General features: G+C 39.3%; 1 protein-coding gene across 5 annotated transcripts; it reads left to right on the forward strand.

The window, feature by feature from the left end:
• The first annotated feature begins 631 nt into the window (after positions 1 to 631).
• On the forward strand, positions 632 to 5,527 carry LOC132641031 (protein NDL1-like). Of its 5 annotated transcripts, none has more exons than XM_060357882.1 (11): positions 634 to 959; positions 2,902 to 3,001; positions 3,086 to 3,183; positions 3,318 to 3,406; positions 3,546 to 3,606; positions 3,684 to 3,770; positions 3,845 to 3,922; positions 4,017 to 4,073; positions 4,188 to 4,243; positions 4,333 to 4,468; positions 5,034 to 5,527. In XM_060357882.1, exons 1-11 carry the CDS (start codon positions 897 to 899, stop codon positions 5,253 to 5,255), a joined length of 1,047 nt encoding a protein of 348 aa, XP_060213865.1. In that variant the 5' UTR covers positions 634 to 896; the 3' UTR covers positions 5,256 to 5,527. The 5 variants fall into 5 exon arrangements, with proteins under 5 accessions (XP_060213867.1, XP_060213865.1, XP_060213868.1 ...); XM_060357885.1 differs by having other exon boundaries at positions 932 to 959; positions 2,902 to 3,012; XM_060357883.1 differs by lacking the exon at positions 634 to 959 and adding an exon at positions 973 to 1,177.
• Positions 5,528 to 22,817: the final 17,290 nt, after the last annotated feature.

The raw sequence follows: 22,817 nt of genomic DNA on the forward strand, positions 1-22,817 counted from the left end.
CGAGTGGTGCTCGGTGGCTAGCCTCGGGTACCCGTCGCGACCCCTAGCTGGGTCGTGACATTAAAGTAGGATTAGAAATAACGAAGCTTGACGTGGTCATAGTGAGCGGTAGAAAATTGCTAGCTAGGGCAATTCGGTAGAATACGTCTAGTAAATTATTGTTTTTGCTCGAGAGAGAATTACTCTAAGTTGAGTGCTCACGATCCGTAGAGAATAAATCAGCGAGATTACAAATAACGTAGCAAGAAGAATTCCAATAATTGGGGAAACCATAACCCTAGCCCTCCAAACAATTTCACCCTCTTTAGTTGATAATTTTATTGCTTTATTATTTATCAGTTAAAATGTTTAAAATAGCAATCTTAATCGTTATAATTAAGAAAATTGTTCGATCTTGTAATTTTAGTGATATTGAACAGTTACCGCTAACGTTAATTTTCTGTGGAATTCGACTCCAACTTGCAGACCTGATTATATTTGTAGCAACATAGTGCAAGTGCCAAGCTTCGATGAGAACTGCCGTTAAGACAATGAACGGAGTCAAAAACTCAGAGCCTAGGGGAACCGTCGAGGGAGGTTAGTTAAAGTTAACCGCATATTGTATTTTTTTAAATAAAATGAGAAATAAAAAAAACCATAAAAAAAGAGGAAAAAAGTGTCGCGAGAAGGAAGGAACCGAAAATAGAAAGCAGAGAGAAAAAAAGAAAGAGAGAGAGAATCGCTTGGTATAGAAGCCATTGAAGCTGAAAGGCCTCCTTCTTCCTCTTTCTTGTTGAATATACATATATATATTCATTTATATACAAAGTGAAACATTTAAAGAGAGAAGGAGAGAAAGAGGAGAGGGTTCTAATTGACATTTTGGTTATTTGTGTGAACACAGATAACCAAAAGCCATGTCAGATTCAAGCAGCGATTCCGTTTCCCTTGATGTTCACACAATCTATCTTGGCGGAAAGGTCTCAACTTTTTTCTTCATCTTTATGTGTGTGTGGATACACTAGATGTATATTTAGCATCTGTCTACATTTTAAAATGAAAATATGAGCATTTGGTTTGATTGAAGATGGGTATAGAAAGGAAATTGGAATTGCGTTTGAATCCATAATTTTATTGGGAATTTCTTATGAGGCAGAAAACAGCTGGCTTTCATTTTACGCCATTTAGGGTGTGTTCGGTACGTATGCCAAAATTATTATCCTAAAAGCATTTGTATATAATCTACACAAATACTATGGGGACGGGAGGGATGGGTTGGTTTGTGGGTGGGGGGGGGGGCAATGTGGTTGGGGGTAGAGGTAGGGGACATGATTGGGTGCGTTCAAGTGTGGGGAGGAGACAATCAACGTGGAATGCCACTTGTGGAACTTGTTTTCTCTACTTACATTAGGGGATGCCATTTTTTTCAATTTCGAAAACCTTATTTTCCTAGAGAAAATGTTTTCCAAATATTTTGACCAACCGAACATGAGAAAATTGGAAAACGTTTATGTTTTCCTCCATAAGGGAACACACTCTTAGAATTATTTTGCTTTCTCTGGTGTATCAATTGATTACATGTGCCTCAATTCCAAATTAGTTGAGTCGGCTCTATTTTACATGTTTAATTTGCTGATTTATAACTAGCTGTTTAATGTATAATTTTTTATCCGTATTTGTTGAAAATTTAAATATTTAAGATGACAAACGCTTGAGTTATCCTTCTCTGCCCCCAATTATCTATTTCATTGTGAATAGAATCTTTTTTTTGAGTAAAATAGAATCTTTAGTCCTGGTACTCATTCCTTTTTAACTTTGTTTAATGGTGGCATTCATTCTTTGAAAGACCATAAACACAGCAGTTGTTGATTGTTTTCCCCTTGTTTTGTGGGAGGGTGGTTTTTTTTCTTTTTTTTTTTTGGTTGGGGGGTTGGGGGGGGGGGGGGGGGAGGGGTGCTTAAAAGTAATTCAATCCTGAATATAATCTATCTTTTCTGTCATTTAGTGTCTTTGGTTTCTGTCTATTTTATTCTGTCATTTAGGCCCATATCCTATTTGTTGTCTTAAATGTTGTTAACTCATCCTACACTTTCTAAATGGCATCTTATTTGGATTGTGAAGCCATATGGATTAGTAGGGGTAAGTTTTTTAGTCCCATCTAGGAGGTAAATTAGGTGATCCTGTGTAATGTTTATGAAGCCGAGACATTCTCTTTGGAATTCTATTTGATTTGAGGCTGGACTAGTTTAGAGAGAGAGCAGTCTCTAGATACAACAAGTCGGAAAAGCACTTCTTCCCAGTCTAGGAGTGACACAAAAAAAGGAATTAGCATTGTTCACCTAATAATGATAAACCACCAACGCCTTCCTCGTTGGGGCTTCGTTCATTAAGACAACGCTGACGCGATGGAAAACCATTCACTAACATCTTTTTCCAACCTCCCCAGCCCAGTTTTGATTTTTTTTTTTTATAACCGCGGTGTCCGGGTCAGTTTGTGCGCACCTCAACTAATTCCACGAGGCACCTGCTACCTCCCACCAGCATAGGTACCGGGTAACTCTATCCACCTCGAAATCCCCTAGTGTTTTTGCCTCCGCTAGGAATTAAACCTAAGACCTCATGGTTCTCAACTCACTTCACTGACCTATTGAAATCCCAGTTTTGAATTCTTATATCTAATAATTCAGAAGATTTTCTTGTTTGACATTTCATTTCTTGGAATGGAGAACTTTCTGTCTACTTGATGGTGTTAGTTTACTATTTGAATTTATATTTTACTTGAACAGTCATTGTGTTTTACAAATTATACTGGTTAGTAGAATTCCCATTAATGATATATTTTACGGGATGAGGTACTTTTTTTACATTATGGAACTTCTATCTTCTGAGCAATTAACATGATGCAAATGACCTTTTCTTCAGGAGCATATCGTACGGACTGGTTATGGTTCTGTGTCAGTTATAGTTTATGGGGACCAAGAGAAGCCGGCACTGATCACTTATCCTGATCTAGCAGTAAATCGTTAGTGATAAGTTTGTATCCTCTGGTATTATATTATATGTTGACTTTTAGTTTTATGCTATATATTCTCATTCGTCCTTGCAGATATGTCATGTTTCCAAGGACTGTTCTTCTGTCCGGAAGCAGCTTCTTTGCTGCTCCACAATTTTTGCATTTACCACATTAGTCCTCCTGGCCATGAGGTCTGTGAACTGGCCAAGTTGTTTTGTTTCATCAAGTCATATTAGTTTTTCTTCTATTTGTTGTCAAACTCTCTTTTACTGAATTCCATTACTTACATACTTCTCTTCTCGGAATTCCACAAGAGTTCTTGCAGTTGGGAGCTGCAGCAATTTGTTCAGAGAATTCTGTACCATCAGTGGATGATTTAACAGATCAGATCGTTGAGGTTCTTAACTATTTTGGGTAATCACTTTAAGTTTGTTTGTCCCATCTTTCTCCCTCTTTCTCTGACCCTTTTGACTTATTAGATATCTTTGTTAAGTTGTGAGGAGCTCTTTCTTGGAAACTTCTTACTAATGATGAGATTCTTGCTGTTTTTTAGGCTTGGAGCAGTGATGTGTATGGGAGTAATTGCTGGTGCTTACATACTCACCTTATTTGCTGTAGGTTTTCTCCAATAATCTCGTACTGATGCTTTTAATGATGGCTGAACTTTACTAACAACGCTCACATGTCACAGATAAAGCATAGGGAGCGCGTTCTTGGTTTGATTCTTGTTTCCCCTCTATGCAGAGCACCTTCGTGGACTGAATGGTTTTACAATAAGGTATCATTTTATATCTTCTTTTTACCTTCATGCTGCGAGAAGAAAAATGAAAGAGGACATTATTGTTAATATAGGTCATGTCAAATTTACTATACTTCTACGGGATGTGTGGTGTTCTGAAAGAGTTTCTGCTTCACCGCTACTTCAGCAAGGTATCCCAGTGTTTTCACTTGGAGATGTACGCATGTCTTTTTTTTTTTTTTTTTTAAAACGATTGGATTGAATAAGGTCATTCAATTGTATCAGGAAGTTCGTGGATCTGAAGATATTCCAGAATCAGATATAGCTCAAGCATGCAGAAGGGTAAATGCCTCCACACATGATCAATTAGTCAGTTTGATTCTTCTTCTTCGACTGGATATTGTTTAAGGATCTTCTTTTATGTATGTTTCTTCTTTTTGATATTCTCCCATGCAGTTGTTAGATGAGAGGCAGAGTATGAATGTTTGGCGCTTTCTTCAAGCCATTGATGGGTAGCAAACTAGACATCACTGCTTAAATATTCATCATTTGTGTACATATTTGTCAACACCTCTCGAAGCTTGGTTTTATGAATGAGCAGGAGACCTGATATCACACACGGATTGAAGACACTGAAATGTCGAACCCTCATATTTGTCGGGGATGATTCTCCTTTCCATTCGGAGGCTCTCCACATGACTGCTAAATTAGATCGAAGATTCAGTGCCCTAGTTGAGGTACGTCATCAATTTTATGTTTAACGACACACCATTTCAATTTATTGTGAACGTGCTATGAATTCCTTGTGTAGTTAAATATTTATTGATATTTAGCTATCTTGGCTATTACTGTTTAAATATCAAATAACCAACCAACTGTGCCTCTCCGAAATCAGTTGGGTCAGATATATTACTCTATATCTATTCCACTTTATTTAGTCCATTTCATTCTAATACAACATTTGCCTGTTAAAGTAAATTAGGTGCCTCCAAATCTCACTCATGTCTACACACTACACGGATAACTAGTTTAATCCCATTCAGTTGGTAGTGCCCAAGTGGATCATTTGCTGTAATGCTGTTCTCAATTTATACACCAGAGTAACATGGTGAGCTGGTTCCTAAAAGCTGCAAAAATCTTGCTGGGTTGATCTTAATACAGTGTTAATGTTTAATTATGTGCTCTCTTTATCAAGTGTTTAAGTATGTGCTCTAATTAAATGCTGATATTTGAGTTGGCATTAGTGCTTGGATCTCGCGCCTTTGAGTAAAAATAGGGAATAAGGAATGAGTGTGATTGCAGGTACAGGCGTGTGGATCAATGGTGACAGAAGAGCAGCCACATGCTATGTTAATACCAATGGAGTTTTTCCTAATGGGCTATGGACTATACAGACCAAATCAGTTCAATGGCAGCCCTACAAGTCCTCTCAGTCCATCTTGCATTGCTCCTGAGCTTCTCTCTCCAGAAAACATGGGCTTAAAACTCAAACCTATCAAAACTCGCATGGCATCCAAGAAATAATACTGGATTATATTTAAACTATGTAAATTATAGAATCCCTATAGTTTTCATTTCTGGTTAGTTTTTGGGGATGTTTAAGGGTCAAAAGGAGGGTAGATATGGATTGTAGATAGGAAAGTGAAATTCTTTAATGGACATAGGGAGGGAAATATTGTGATTCATAAAAGATATTGCTATTCTGAGTTGTATTTGTAAATCAAATCATAAAGGAGACATTTGTCCATCATCATGATGAATGAGTAATAAGACAGCAAATGTGATGGTGATTGATATTTTCTGATGATGGATAACTGCCCTGCTATCGCACTTCAATATATAAAAGTCAGGAAACACACAACTGGCACTTGATGGGTGAAACCACAAGTCATTGTTACGAGGCTTTGTTGTAGCACTAATAGTTGACTGCTACTGGAATTGTTGTATACATTGTTTAAGGACACAATTTCCATGTCCATAAACAATGTATACAGCCAGAGGTTGGTTGGAATTTGCTTATTAGTTTTACAGGCCGTCTGTTGCACTAAGCTGTAGCTGTGTATGGTCAGGTAAAGATTCAAACAATGGGTCTACAGTAAGAAGTTTTTCCTTGCCTTTTTGCAAGAGGCTAAAATTTGTGGGCTCAAGTCCCTGACCTCTTAATTACACAAAGGTAACTTTTCAATTAGTTAATGGATTAAGTAAATCAAAAGCAATCCTTTGATTGAGTAAATTTACATGTGCTCCTAGTTCAGGCGAGATAAAAGTATGTTGCATGCGCTTCTAGTTCACTCGGAATGAAGATTGCCTCGGTAACATGCCTAGAGGAACAACTTTACTTGCAATCCATGCATTTATTGATTTGGTGTTTGCATTGGGTAAATAAACTTAATGATTATCATTAGAGATTTTATTGCTTCCTTAGTCCAAAGAAAAACATGAAAATTCAAAATTAACCCGAAGATCAACAATTTCTATATAGCAAGAAAGAAAAAATAAGGGTCTGTTTGGAAAGCCACCTGGTAATTGGATTTGGTGTAATTACTAAAGTACTAATTACAAAGTAGTGTAATTACAATGACTTGTTTGTTTGTTATAACATAATTACAGTGTAATTACATGCGCACTGTTTGGTTGCACAACTGCAATTACATAGTTAGTTTAATTTAAAGATAAAATTAATTATCAAAAATTAAAAATTAATATTTGAAAAATATATGCCTTTGTAAATGATATTAAATTAGGTATTTAACAAGACATTGTTTCTTGAAAATATATTAATTAATAATCATATATTTATAACTATAAATTAATAATATTGTAATTAATTATAAAAATTAAAAGCAGAATTTCTATGAGAACATCATGGATTGGATGTTTGACAAAAAATTAATATTTATAAATATAATTGCATTACATTATTCAAATGTTTGACAAAAAAAAAAAAAATCTATCAACTGTAAGTGAAAAATAAACAGCAAGCAATGTGAAATAAAAAATCAATAGTACTAAAGAAAATAAATTAAAAATATAAACTATAACCTAAATTCAAAATCTAAAAAAAAAAAAAAAAAAGATGTAGCATAATACTCTTATGTCAAATCCAACATTACATAAGTAACCAACGTAACACAAGTAAATATAATTCCAAAGAAAGGTAAAATATAAGTCTACTATCTCATTCATAGCGAAATTCTACTTTAATAACATCACTCATTAAATGCCAAGTTTGCTAGTGACTCATTCTTTCTAATATTAAGAACTATAATTTCAAATATTAGAATAATAACACAATTATGTTAAATGAATTTGTTTTTCTTCAAACCCCCAATCCGCTCTGGCTCGTTGCTACTAACTGGGTCTCGGTTGATTTCCCTTCCTTTAGCTACTAAGATGTTTCAGTTCGCTCAGTTTGAAAAGTCCAAAGAGCACAGACTAGCCACGGAGCTTGGATACGGTTTCCCGATCGGAGATCTATGGATCACAGGCGGTATCTCCCCATGGCCTTTCGCCTCTGAAAGCATCCTTCCTTCTCAATGCCCAATCAAATAAAAAAATACGAGCAATTATATTGAATCACAAGAAGTAAAGGTTGATAATGAGAAGAAAGAAAATGAAAGATAAATAATATAAAAAGAAAAATATATTTTAAAATTAAAAAGTAAAAACAAATCAAAATAAAAAAAAGATAGAAACTAAAAAGTAACCTTGTAATTACAGGGTGTAATTACACCCAATTCTCAACCCCACCACTCCAGCACCCCCCCCCCCCCCCCCCCGGAGAATTGAAAAGTTTAATTACACCCTCTCAATTACATTCAATTCCCACCTAACCAAGTAATTACTTGATCAAATAAACAGGCCAAACTGTGTAATTACAACAATTACACTCATTTCCAATTATCTGGGTGGCTTTCCACACAGGCCCTAAATGGAAGTTTTATTTAATAAGATATCACCAAAGTTCATCCCATAATGGAAGAATGCGCAAAGCAACAATATGCAAACCTTTTTTAATGCTAACTCGCCTTTAATGAAATCTACAACAACACACCCAGTATAATCTCACAAGTGAATCTGGGGAAAATAGGATGTACGCAAATCTTACCTCTACCTTTGTGAAGTAGAGAGGTTGTGTCACGACCCAAACTGGAGGGCCATGTCAGGCACCTGGCCTTACTTGTTGCGTACCACTAGACATACATTCGTAACATAATCATAAGCATAGGTGATCCATTAGGACCGCCATGAGATAACTTGCTGACGCACAGAAGCAATAGACCGAAATAAGACAAGTCTGAAAGGACATAACTACTTAAACAAGCTGGACATATTGTACGGGCTGACTAGGCCATACAACATCTGAATGTACATACCTGTCTACAATCCTCTATTGGAGAACATGACATAACGTGGTCGGGACAGGGCCTTGCCATACCCATACATATGTAAATATAACCATATTGACTCACAAGGCAACTAACAAGTGGAGTGCAACAACACTATCTGCCGAGCTGATATCCTACTGGGAGAGCCGTCAACCTGTATATCAAGACCTGCGGGCATGAAACACAGCGTCCCCAGGTAAAAGGGATGTCAGTACGAATAATGTACCGAGTATGTAAAGCATGAAAAACAACATAATAGAGACATGAAAGTAATATGAAACAAGGGAGAATCAACCTGTACATCTGAACTGCCTCTGAGGGCCAATGATATGCATAAATAGTCTGCATGCATGCATAGGGTTCATACATTTACATATGCGTATATAACGCCTGCCAAGCCTCTGTGGGCATCCCATCGTATCATATTGGCCTCTGTAGGCCTTATCATCATCATCATCATCATGTGACCAACTGATCAGGTAGTAGTGCGTATATAACGCTGTCACCCTCTTCATACCCCATATATATAATACATAATATACGTGTATATAACGCCTGAGGGGTCATAGGTCTGTATATATACACACACACACACACAGATATATATATTTGTGTGTGTGTGTATGTATATATATTTTGCAATGCATAAATATGATAAAAGTATATTCTGAATCTGTCGGAGTGAACACCACCGAACATCATTATGAGATAATATTTTCCTCAACAAGTGACTCTATGAATCATACTGAATTTGTAGAAAGACTTACTGAAAACAACATTATAGAACATGGATCATCCATAACTAGTAAGAAAGGAGTCATTATAGAGTGGTGTTACGTTTATGTTCCGTTCATAAGGATCATGCCAAAACAAGAAAAGTTAGCCTTAACATACCTGAAGTCATCCAAGCAATCCAACAACGAGCTTATCACAACTAGAGCGCCAATCCTATAACAAAAGAATACATATACAACTTAGATGGCACAAGTATAACACATATATCAATGATAACTCGATCCTAAAGTGAAACGGGCAGCATTTCCCCTTATCCTTAGTCACAATAACATATGCATCAGCCAACAACAACCACAACAAGTTTAGATAAGTTCCTTAAACTTACTTCAACAAGTATTCCCAAGTTACACAACAAATAACCCAAAATATACTTCGTAAACGATTGTTTATACTCTCTTCTTTTTCATATCTATGTAGCAAAATCATGACAACATGATAAAACCACCACCTACTACCCATTTACCATAGAACTACCATCTCATATGAACATCTTATACTTCCTTCAACAATCAAACAAGGATATATGTTAATCAACTCTAAAATATACTAATATACAAGAATGATATACACTTCCCTTCTTCTCACCCATGAAGTATAAACTCAACAATATCTTAACAACATCAAATACTATCCATATACATGGAAATCATCCTACAACAACATGATTAAGATTAGTCCACAACTCAACTTATATTCCAAGGCAAGTTTAAGCTTTCCTTTCACAATTTCCTCATCTAACAAGTTGTAGAAAGGCTAAATAATTCCATAATCATGAAAACAAGGTAGTAGCTTACCTCCAGAGCCCAATAGCCATCCATCACAGAAGTTTCTTCTCCCTTAAGTTCTTCCCAAGTTCAGCACAAGAAGCAACACTAGGATTCAATACACAACCCTAAGTTTGGATCACTTGATTTACACTTTTAATCTTTGATTTCTCTTGAATATTGGTTAGAAATGTTTAGGAGAGGGTTTAGAGCTTTCATGGACTTAGGGTTATGTTAAAATGAAGTGAGAAAGAGCTAAAGTCGATATATATAGAAATGAAAATAAAAAAGGCTGCACCGCCAAGGAAATACGACCATGTTTACTAACCGTATATAATTATACGGACCGTATATTGGTCCGTATATTAATATATGATCCGTATATTTGGAGCATTTTCCCTAATTCGGTCCTTTAGATACTTAAATACGGTCCATATTACAAAATATGGTCCGTATTCCCTAAGATACGATCCGTATACTTCAATCTTAAAATGAAACTTCGACGAAACTTATTCTCTTCTATTCATTTATTCTTCGACCCTTACATAAGTTACTAAACATTAACTTATAGCCATAAGATAGGCATTTTAATCTCGTATAACCTTGAAGATAACTCTGGTGTCCAAGACTGGGACAACTAATATACGACGAATCTCAACGTATGAAACTACGAGGTGTAATATCCTTCCCCCCTTAGAAACATTCGTCATTGAATGTTAAACTCTCAAAGATCTTATGGAAATTCCGGCAGAGTTTCCTCTGTAACTGTACTACTACCAACCTATCACGCAGCAAACCAATAGTATAATGATACACAGGGCTACAACAATCAGTAACAACAATGGCCCCACACGACCAATGACAGTAACTAACAACATATACATACCTGAAGGCTGTGATGTCTCAGTCTGGATCCTCTCTGGGGCAAAAACAAGCATAGATATCGGAATCTCCTGTCTTCATCAGATTCTCAAGTCATTTCCTCTGCATTCACATTTTTTCATTACTTTTACCGAGGCTACATCTTTGGTTCTCAATCCACGAACCTAGAACTTGGCAATCTGAGAGGGTAGTAGGAACTTTATCGTACGATAATTGTTCTATAATCCAAAAATCATCCATTAGTGCAACTGTGGAGGATTCCCAATACAACTATGAAGCATAGACATATGAAAGACTGGATGTACGGATTCCAAATATGAAGGTTACTCTAACTCGTAGGCCGTTTGGCCCATTTTGCGTATAATCATGCGAAAGTTAATATATCTAAAGCTAAGCTTGCCCTTCTTACCAAATCTCATAAATATCTTCAGTATAATATTTCAAATCTCTAACAGTCTGATACTCTTCCGTTCTTGTAGAGCTTCATACGGGCCATCTGAAAATTGGAATGGTTGCTACTACCATATGCAAATTTAACCTACACTAACTAGTTGTCCTAATTTTCTTCAAAGTCTAACATATACACCTATAACATATCCTCAAACGTCTAAAAAATGCGCTCTACCTACCCACCTATCTCAAGGTGGAGGGCTATGGTGGGGTAACCTATGCTCTCAAGGTTTCTCTGAATATACAAATCTTCAGGTGTTAGTAGAGAACTGAGCATCTTAACCGAATAAACAGAAATGCTAGGCAATCGGACAATTCCATATATAGTTTACATGATGCCTAACAATTAAAAAAATGCATATTAATTATTCTTCCATTCCAGAACTATCACGACCCAAACTGGAGGACCATGACGGGCACCTGACCATACTTGTCAGGCACCACCTGACAAGCATCTGTGTTACACCTCGAAAATTTTCCGTTGGTACGCAAGTGAACGAATATCGGAAAGGGATTATGAGCAACGAGTTAGCCAGGACTTAGTGATGTCTTGGAGAAGAGTTATAATGTCCCTTAGATTGGTATTGAAGTGTTGAACAAGTGTTAAGAAGGTTCCGCAAGGATCGGAGATCAAACGAAGTGATGAGAATAAGTTCAGTGAACTGATGAGTTTTACGGCTCATTATACGGACCGTATAATGGACCGTAAAACCATCACAGTGGAGGTTGGTTGCTGGTGGAATTTTACGGTCAGTTATACGGACCGTATAACGAACCGTCAAATGGTCACAGTGAAGGGGTGCAGGCAGACCCATTTCACGGTCTATTATACGGACCGTATAATGGATCGTATAGTGGAACCCGACAGATCAGTGGAATGTTATTAAATAAAGGACCAAGTTCATGAAATCATTTCAACATTTCCTCCCTCTCTCTAAAACATCTCTCTACATTTATTATACAAGTTTTCAAGGATTATAAGCCATCAACAACATTAAATAAGTGAATCAAGAGTAAGAACCCATCAAGGATCATCTAAAGTCAAGAAATCCAAATGGAGAAAAACTAGGGTTTTGCTCAAAGTGGAATATTATCAACTAAAACTTGTTCCTACAGCATCTAAGGTAAGATTCATGATATTATATGTTGTTTAAGGTATTTGAGAGTTAAAATGCTTGGTCATTAGAAGAGAATAGCAAAATGGGTTATGAATGATGAATAGTGACGTTTTTGAGACATAGTTTGAATTGAATCATGATTGTTGTTGTGTTGTGATATGAATGTGTTATAAATGACGTTAAGATCATGAAATAGACATTGTATATGAATGGACGAAGTTGGGTGTTGTGACCATGAATAGGGACAAATGGAAGTGAATTAAGAATGTGGATGATGTAGATGACTAAAGGCTATTATTATGATGTTGTGAATGTATTGTTGACGTTTGGAAGTTGAATTACGATATGGAGGAATGTCGTATAAATAAAGGAAATGCTGTCCGATTTTCTCTAGTTTTATCCATGTGTCTAATTGTCGATTCTAATGATGGTACGACTTTAATAAAGTTAGAAACGTGAGCATCAGAGGAGTACGTGCAAGTGTAGAATTGTTCGACAAAAAGGTATGTAAGGATAACCCTTCTTTCATAAGGCATGGTTCTTTGGCCAAACTCTTAAATCCTCTATATGAGTATGTTGTCTCCAAATGATTGACATTCCGAGCTCATAAGCTCACAATCCTTAATATGTACTACGATTGTACTATGCACCCCATATGACGAGTAAGCCTAAGATAAAGATGTAGCGATAACGATGATAATAACAATGATGCTAAAGGTGCCTACGGGCTATTATACTTACATGTGCCTATGAAGGGCTATAATGACACCCCGAGCTTATAACGCCGGGTTGGATATATGTATATGAATATGTATAAAGTATGTATACGATTACGAAACGCGCGCACACCTCTGCAGATGGTACGGATAACCCTAAAGCCTTGGTAGGGCCAGGTATGAGTAACCTTGAGCCTTGGTTGGCCAAGTATGTATGAAACACCGATCCCATGAGGTCGGGTATATTATGTAAATATTATGTATATGAAATGACTATGTATATAATATGAATATGAATGTGATAAGACTATGTATAAGAATACGAATAAGGGCACGTACACGAACATGAGCACAAGTGTGGTACGAGTACTATTATGGAATACGGATGATGACGTAGGTGTACAAATACGTATGAAAAATGGAAAGTCCTACGAAAGGCAGGTAAGTGCTATGACGATGATAATATTGTCTCCCCCTCCTATGCTATTTCATATGTTATTCATGATGCTTATTTATCGATGTTTCTCATGCTTTACATACTCAGTACATTCTTCGTACTGACGTCCTTTTGTTTGTGGACGCTGCGTCATGCCCGCAGGTGCACAGGGAGACAGACTTGATCCATAGCTGCCTATTCGGAGATTACATAGTAGAGCTCCATTTCTTCCGGAGTCATAGCTTTTGGGTACTTATTCTTTTGTGTATATAATTATGGGCATAGCGGGGTCCTGTCCCGCTAATGTGATATGTCATACTTTTAGAGGCTCGTAGATATGTGTGTGTGTGGGTAGATGTGTTTGGCCTTGTTGGCCTATGTTTTGTATATCATTTTGTCGGCCACGTGGGCCCATGTACATTGATGTGGCATAAATGCCTACGTTGATATAAATGGGTTGTTGTCCAAATGGGACTAGTTGATGAATGAATGGAAATACATGTGTAATTATGTGGCTCACCTAGATGTAAGTATAAGAGTAAGCTAAAAGGGTGCTCGGGTGGGTTAGCACCGGGTGCTTGTCGTGGCCCCAAGTCGGGTCGTGACAAAAGTGGTATCAGAGCAGTTCAGTCCTAGGATGTGTCTACCAGCCGTGTCTAGTAGAGTCTTGGTTATGGGTGTGTTGCGCGCCACACTTATAAACAAGAAGCTGCGGACATTTTAGGAATATATGACCTTCTTTCTTCATAAAAATCGTGCGATAGAGCTATGTTGTAAGGAATTCTTGTCCCTAAATCGTGTGTTGTGTATTTCAGAGATGCCTAAAAAGAAAAAGGCTACAGCGGCCCAAAAGGGCAAGACGGTGGCAGAAAAGCGGGCTGAAAGAGCACCGCCACCGGTAGTAGAGGAAGATGAGTCCCAGAGTGCGGCTCAATCTCAGTCCTCCCAGACAGTTCCTATTACCGAGGAGCACGTGGGAGCCTCGGCCCTAGCTCCAGCTCCTCCACCGAATGCTTCTGGCCAAGATGTGAAAGAGGCCATTAATTTGTTGACTCAGTTGGTTGCGGCCCAGACTCAGAGGCAGAATACAGGGCATGGTGACAGGGCTGTTAGTGTGAGGGCCCGTGACTTTATTACTTTGAACCCTCCGGAATTCTTTGGGTCAAAACCGGAGGAGGATCCCCAGGATTTTATTGATGGTATGCTAAGGACGCTTCGGTTGATACATGCTTCAGACACCGAGTCGGTGGAGTTAGCGTCGTATAGATTGAGAGATGTCTCGATCCAGTGGTATACGGTATGGATGGCTTCACGGGGGGCCAATGCACCTCCCCCGGTATGGCAAGAATTTTCTGATGCTTTTCTCCGTCATTATATGCCTCCAGAAGTTCGGCGAGCTAGGGCCGATAAATTCTTGAACTTGAGGCAAGGTAGTATGAGTGCCCTCGAGTATAGCCTCCGCTTCAATTCCTTGGCTAGGTATGCTTCGGCCATGGTAGCAGATATGGGTGATCGGGTACACCGATTTGTAAAGGGCCTAGGGCCACACTTGATGGATAAATGCTTGACTGCGTCCCTTCAGGACGGTATGGATATTGCACGCATTCAGGCACATGCTCAGAACTTAGAAGAAAGGCTACAACAGCGGAGAAGTGAACACGAGCAGGATAGGGGTCATAGTAAGAGGGCCAGTGTTATATCCCGTATTTTTGAACCTCGGAGCATCTGCTGGGGTGGGGCCCACATACCGAGATTGTTTTTGGAACATCTGAAAAGTCATATGAATCACATATGTAAAGTTAAACACAACTCATGAAGTACCTTTGGACCAAATCAAAGTGGAAACCCTCCAAACGAATATTTTTAAGAGAACGTTTTCGGGTGACCTGAATTTGGGGGGCAAAAACTGTATTGTAAGTTTGGAATTTCGAAAATACCTTGAAATAGAAGTTGTAGATAATTGAATTAGCTTTCCATCCATAGGTCGTGGGTTCCCAGGTGACGTCGGTACAAGGAGATATGAACGTTTTAAGGTCGAAAGGTCAGTGGGCTAGGCCCAACTCGGGACCAACCGAGTTGGCCCAAAAAAATGAAAAAACAATTCAGGCCCAAGTGAGGAGCCATTCGGCCATGGTCCATAAAAAGGATCCAAGCCCATGGAATTAAGTCATGTGGTCAATGAATAAAAGACCACTTAATCATCCAAATTCCATAGAACTTTCAAGAGAAAGAATAGGAGGAAAAACAAGAGAAAAACAAGAACAAAAAGAGGGCATTTCGGGTTTGGCCATAGAAAAATCACCCCTCAAAATCTTGCCTCTAAAATTATTTTCTTGTTGAATTCCTACTAAATTAAGTGTCCTCTACAACTTGGTGTAATTGTTTTGGAAGAAGGAGCACTTATTTCTTCAAGTTGACAACTTGTTCAAGTGAAGAAGTTTGTAGAAAAAGGTAAGAATCAATTCCTTTTTCTTATGTTATGAAGGTTTGTTTATGTTGTGGTATGTGGAAATGAGTAGAAATTATGGAAATAAGGAAGTTTGCAAAGTGGGTATGTATATATATATGTAGCCATGGGTGTATATATGTTGTATACATATATGAGTTGAATTTTATGTTGCATTCTAGTTGTGGTTATGATGGAAATTATATTGGGAATGAAAGTTGAATGAATTTTGGTTGAAGTTGGAATGTAGATGATTATGTCACTTTAGAATAATTTTGTGATATTATGGAAATGAAGTTGTTAAGATGTGAATTATGCTTATGGTTGATGAATTTGGAAGTTGGAAACTTGTTATGAAGTTGTATGCCAAAGATTTGATGTTTTGCATAAGTTATGATTTTGGCGGAAGATTGTATATCATGTATATCGAGTGTATATCTTAAGGAAAACGATATGAAATGTTTCTAGAACTATATGGTGATGATCATGATGGTTGTTGAATATGAAATTATTGATCTTAGTTGAAAGTTGGGTTGAATTGAAGATTATGTCAACTTGTGAGAAAAATGACTAGTTGAAGGATATTTGTGTTTTTAATGTTCATTGTTGATATTGTTGTTGTCGTTTGGGTTGTTGTTGATGATTTATAGCCGAGTTGAATTCTCGGGGTGTCATATGTATAGGGGAAGTGCTGCCGAAATTTCGGTAGGCAAATATGCTTAAAGTTGAAATAATGGCATTAATAATTCACAATTGGTAAACTTGACCAATTGCAGTTTTTCGACGAAACGGGAAGTGAGTTTGGAAAGGCTTAAGGAGCGCGAAAGGTATGTAAAGCAACCCCAATTCTTCCCTTGGCATGCCCCTAGTGTGTTAGGGTCGGATCCGGGCCTCGAAGGACCTCTTGGCCCTCGGAATCCGCAAGACAAAATTTCAGTTTTTCCTTCAGCAGAATTGAACCATTTTGATACGCTTTTTCTGAAATTATGCAATTTTGCTCTAAATTATTCAGAAAATCATAGAATGTTTGTATAACCTTTTTAGGTGATACTATATGCTTAGAGGGCACAATTTGAGCCCGCCGCCTTGTTTGTCCCAAGGCGGGCCCACTATTTACGGTTTTGCCCCTAATGTGTTAAAGCTTCCTTTTTAAGCGATTTTTGAAAGAAATGTTTTAATTACCCTACTAATCGCTTAACGAATATTATTTTAAATATTCTGTTAAATATTATAAATTATTTTGACACTCGGAATGACTTCGGGAAAGTTATACTTCTGTAATTTATTATGATATTCGAAATACATTTATTATGATTCCGTCCGACTCCATTGGATTGGTTTGTCTTTGATACGCTTCATCGAGTCTTTGAAAACATTTATGATATTTTTAAATTGCATTAGTCTCTCACTACTCCATTCGTGGATGTCCCAATGTTTCCCACACTGAGCCCGGGCCAGGATATGTTGTCAAGCGTAATTCTCTGCATTGTTCGCCGCGTCCCGATGTGAGGGGGCAGGTATACGCGTACATGGGTCTGTGGAGTATGATGTGCCATGTCCGCCTATTCTGATCTGATCTGTATGGCCATTTTGATATGACATTATATGATACGGGACCACACCCCTTTTTCTGATTCCTCTGTATAGTGGCACCAGCGTCGGGAGGGTGGCCACCTTCTGTCTGCCGAGTCCCGTGTCAGGGACCGGATATGATATGATATGACATATGTTTCTGTACGCATTCTGTCTGTTTTGGAAATATGCATTTGACACTCTGGATTCTGTACTCATTTTCTGTAACCATTATGATTTGACTTCTGTGATTCCGCTTTACATATTCAGTACATATTTCGTACTGACCCCCTTTCTTCGGGGGCTGCGTTTTCATGCCGCGCAGGTACTGACGACAGGTTCGCTGATCCACACGTTTAGGATCCTATTTCTGCTATTTGGGGCGCTCTCTTCTACAGAGCCCATCTTTTGGTACAGTCTGTCACTGCTATCTGGATATGTACTTTGTTCAGGGTATGACGGGGCCCTGTCCCGTCTTATGATTATGATATGTTCTGTAGAGGTCTGTGGATACATCTGTGTGGGTTCTGTACATATGTTTGGGATATTCTGTTCTGTGATGGCCTTATCGGCCTATGTGTGCCAAGTCTGCTTTTCTGCTAAATTCTGTAGCGACCACTATTATTATTATTATATTATTATTCTGTTAATATGCTAATTTGGGGTATCGGGTAAGTATAGGTGCCCAGCTCGGGCACTGGTCGCGGCCCACGGGGTTGGGTCGTGACAGCCAGATCTTCAGGCCCAATGAGTGAGTCCAAAGGCGGGCACAGGCAGCAGTTTCCCAGGCATTCGGGCTACTCTATGACTAGTGCACCACCGCGGGTTTCAAGCCAGAGCCTTGATTGATCTACTCATCCCGGGCCGAGTCAGAATTATTCGGGGTCCCAGTTTAGAGGTGATTCAGGCCAGTCAAGGCCACCTATACCACGATGTTCCCAGTGTGGGAAGTCGCATTGGGGTCAATGCCGATTGGGTTCAGATGTTTGCTATTCATGTGGTCGACCGGGCCATATTATGCGTGATTGCCCCTCAGTGCATGGTAGAGGTAGGACCCAGCCATCAGGGTCGGTAGCCGGATCTTTGGCATCTGTACGACCTACGGGGCCAGGTTCACATGTGCCAGTCGGCCATGGTAGAGGTAGAGGCAGAGCTCCCAGTACTAGCGGTCCTCAGCACCGTATTTATGCTTTGGCTGGACGCCAAGATCTTGAGTCTTCTCCTGATGTGGTCACAAGTATATTATCGGTATTCTCTCATGATGTATATGCTTTGATTGATCCGGGATCCACATTATCATATGTTACTCCATATATTGCGGGTCAATTTATAATTGAGCCGGACTCTATCAAACCTTTTGAGGTGTCTACACCCGTGGGTGACTCGGTAATAGCTAGCCGAGTATATAGGAATTGTGTGATTGTGATTTGTGATCATCGCACCATGATTGATTTGCATGAGCTAGAAATGGTAGATTTTGACGTTATTATGGGCATGGATTGGTTGGCTTCTTGTTATGCCAATGTTGATTGCCGAGTGAAGATGGTTCGTTTCCAGTTTCTGGGAGAACCAGTCTTAGAATGGAAAGGGAATGCGGCATCACCAAAAGGTAGGTTTATTTCCTATCTAAAGGCAAGGAAGATGATCACGAAAGGGTGTATTTATCACCTAGTGCGAGTTCAAGATGTAGAAGCTGAGTCGCCGACTCTTCAGTCAGTTCCGGTAGTGAACGAATTTCCGGATGTGTTCCTGGAAGAGCTTCCAGGCCTTCCTCCCGAGCGAGAGATCGATTTTGCGATTGATGTGTTGCCAGACACTAAACCCATATCTATTCCCCCATATAGAATGGCACCCGCGGAATTGAAAGAGTTGAAGGAGCAATTGAGGGACTTTCTTGATAAAGGCTTCATTAGGCCTAGTTCATCCCCATGGGTAGCACCCGTATTGTTCGTCCGGAAGAAGGATGGCTCTTTGAGAATGTGCATTGATTATCGACAATTGAATAAGGTGACGATTAAGAATAAATATCCTCTTTCGAGGATTGATGATCTATTTGATCAATTGCATGGTGCCAAGTGGTTTTCAAAGATCGATTTGAGGTCCGGGTATCACCAGGTAAGAGTTAGGGAGAAAGATATCCCTAAGATAGCTTTCAGAACAAGATATGGCCATTTTGAGTTCCGAGTAATGTCGTTTGGGCTAACTAATGCGCCGACAGTGTTTATGGACTTAATCAACAATGTATTCAGACCTTTTCTGGATCTATTCGTGATTGTATTCATCGATGATATCTTGGTGTATTATAGATCCGAGGCCGAGCATGCGGATCATTTGCGTATTGTCCTCGGAGTTCTTCGAACTAGAGATTTGTTTGCGAAATTTTCTAAATGTGAGTTTTGGTTGAACTCAGTATCATTTCTGGGCCATATTGTTGCAGCCGATGGTATTCGGGTAGATAGCCAAAAGATTGAGGCCGTGAAGACTTGGCCAAGGCCCACAACTCCTACGGAGGTTCGTAGCTTTCTGGGCTTAGCAGGATATTACAGGAGGTTTGTTGAAGGTTTCTCATCTATTTCAGCACCACTCACAAAGTTGACCCAGAAATCGGCAAAGTTTCAATGGACAGATGCTTGTGAACGTAGTTTCCAAGAGTTGAAAGATAGGTTGACTTCCGCACCAGTCTTGACACTTCCAGAGGGATTGGAAGGATACGTTGTTTATTGCGATGCCTCAGGTGTTGGGCTAGGCTGTGTATTGATGCAGCATGGTAAAGTGATTGCATATGCTTCAAGGCAATTACGGAAACATGAACGGAATTATCCAACCCATGACTTAGAATTTTCCGCGGTGGTTCATGCATTAAAGATATGGAGACATTATTTATATGGTGTCCACGTAGATATTTATACAGATCATAAGCGTCTTCAATACATCTTCAAGCAGAAAGAGTTGAACGTACGACAACGACGATGGTTGGAGTTGCTGAAGGATTATGATGTTGATATTTTGTATCACCCGGGAAAGGCAAATGTTGTGGCTGATGCCCTTAGCCGCAGGTCTATGGGAAGTCTATGTGATGTACGACCAGAGAAGAGGGAAATGGCCTGTGAGCTCCAGCAGTTAGCTAGCCTAGGAGTCCGAGTAGTGGACTCAGGTAGCAGCGGAGCTACTATTCAGAATTCTGCAGTCTCGTCGCTAGTAGCTGAGGTGAAGGAATGACAATATGAGGATCCCATGCTAATGCAGTACAGAGATACACTCCCTCAGAAGGAGGAGTCATCATTTTATATTTCGGAAGACGGAGTTCTCCGATGTCGAGGCAGGTTATGTGTTCCCGATGTGGTAGGTCTACGTCACCAAATATTGAGGGAAGCTCATTGTTCCCGTTACTCCGTTCACCCCGGAGCGACGAAAATGTATCATGATCTTAAGTCTATATACTGGTGGAATGGAATGAAGAAAGATATAGCGGAATTCGTAGCTCAGTGTCCTAATTGCTAACAAGTGAAGATTGAACACCAAAAGCCGGGTGGATTATTGCAAGCTATAGAAATCCCAACTTGGAAGTGGGAAGTGATTAATATGGATTTCATTACAGGGTTACCCCGTTCTCGACGTAAGTATGATTCCATATGGGTGATTGTGGATAGACTTACAAAGTCAGCTCATTTCTTACCGGTCAGGACGACCTATGTGGCAGAAGATTATGCGAGGCTTTATCTTAAAGACATAGTGAGACTCCATGGCGTTCCGGTATCTATTATCTTCGATAGAGGGACTCAGTTCACAGCTAAGTTTTGGGAGTCTTTCCAAGAGGGTTTAGGGACCCAAGTGCGCCTTAGCATGGCGTTTCACCCACAGACCGATGGGCAGGCCGAACGCACCATCCAGACTCTCGAAGATATGTTACGAGCATGTATGATAGATTTTGGAGGAAGTTGGGATGATCATTTTCCACTCATTGGATTTGCTTACAATAATAGTTATCATTTTAGCATTCAAATGGCACCGTATAAGACTTTATATGGGCGAAAATGTAGATCCCCAATTGGGTGGTTTGAAACCGGAGAAACTAAGTTGATAGGGCCATACTTGGTCCAGCAAGCAATAGATAAAGTTAAGCTCATACAAGATCGGTTGCTAGCGGCTCAAAGTCGTCAGAAGTCCTATGCGGATAATCGTCGAAGAGACTTAGAGTTCGAAGTGAAAGATTGGGTATTCTTGAAAGTGTCGCCGATGAAGGGCGTGATGAGATTTGGCAAAAAGGGGAAGCTCAGTCCCCGGTATATTGGGCCATACGAAATTGTACGCAAGATAGGCAAAGTGGCCTATGAGTTAAATCTACCTCCAGACCTGGAGTCAGTTCATCCAGTATTTCATGTTTCGATGCTTCGGAAATGTGTTGGAGATCCTACTAGGATCGTCCCAGTGAATGATGTGCAAGTAACAGAGAAATTGACTTATGAAGAGATACCCAATGCCATACTAGATAGGCAAGTACGGAGACCTAGAAACAAGGAAGTGGCCTCAGTTAAGGTCTTATGGAGGAACAACAATCGAGAGGAAATGACGTGGAAAGCAGAAGAGAGTATGCAATCCAAATACCCACATTTATTTCAGCCTTTGGACGAGGGCCAAGATGAGACGTCAAAATCATAAGGTATACATGATTTCCTTTTTATGCTTTTGGGTCGTGTGTGGCCAAATTTTAAATGCTATTGTGTTGTGGCCCTGTGAGGCATCGATATTATGGGTTGTTGTGACAGGTTGGTAGTGTCATATTATAGGGGAAACTCTGGCGAAATTTCTGTAGAATCCCCGAATGCCTTACATTCGAGGACGAATGTTCTTAAGGGGGGAAGAATGTTACACCTCGGAAATTTTCCGTTGGTACGCAAGTGAACGAATATCGGAAAGGGATTACGAGCAACGAGTTAGCCAGGACTTAGTGATGTCTTGGAGAAGAGTTATAACGTCCCTTAGATTGGTATTGAACTGTTGAACAAGTGTTAAGAAGGTTCCGCAAGGATCGGAGATCAAACGAAGTAATGAGAATAAGTTCAGTGAATTGATGAGTTTTACGGCTCATTATACGGACCGTATAATGTTTTACGGACCGTATAATGGACCGTAAAACCATCACAGTGGAGGTTGGTTGCTGGTGGAATTTTACGGTTAGTTATACTGACCGTATAACGAACCGTCAAATGGTCACAGTGAAGGGGTGCAGGCAGACCCATTTCACGGTCTATTATACAGACGGTATAACCATTATACGGACCGAATAATGGACCGTATAGTGGAACCCGACAGATCAGTGGAATGTTATTAAATAAAGGACCAAGTTCATGAAATCATTTCAACATTTCCTCCCTCTCTCTAAAACATCTCTCTACATTTATTATACAAGTTTTCAAGGATTATAAGCCATCAACAACATTAAATAAGTGAATCAAGAGTAAGAACCCATCAAGGATCATCTAAAGTCAAGAAATCCAAATGGAGAAAAACTAGGGTTT

This window comes from Lycium barbarum, chromosome 5 (assembly GCF_019175385.1).
Source record: "Lycium barbarum isolate Lr01 chromosome 5, ASM1917538v2, whole genome shotgun sequence".
Taxonomy (NCBI): domain Eukaryota; kingdom Viridiplantae; phylum Streptophyta; class Magnoliopsida; order Solanales; family Solanaceae; genus Lycium; species Lycium barbarum.

Bases quoted from the DNA above. Each gene is read 5' to 3' on its own strand.
- LOC132641031 (XM_060357882.1), top strand. From the start codon at position 897: ATGTCAGATTCAAGCAGCGATTCCGTTTCCCTTGATGTTCACACAATC. The intron at 3,607-3,683 runs GTAGGTTTTCTC...CACATGTCACAG, and splicing joins ACATACTCACCTTATTTGCT to ATAAAGCATAGGGAGCGCGT. The intron at 3,923-4,016 runs GTATCCCAGTGT...CAATTGTATCAG, and splicing joins TTCACCGCTACTTCAGCAAG to GAAGTTCGTGGATCTGAAGA.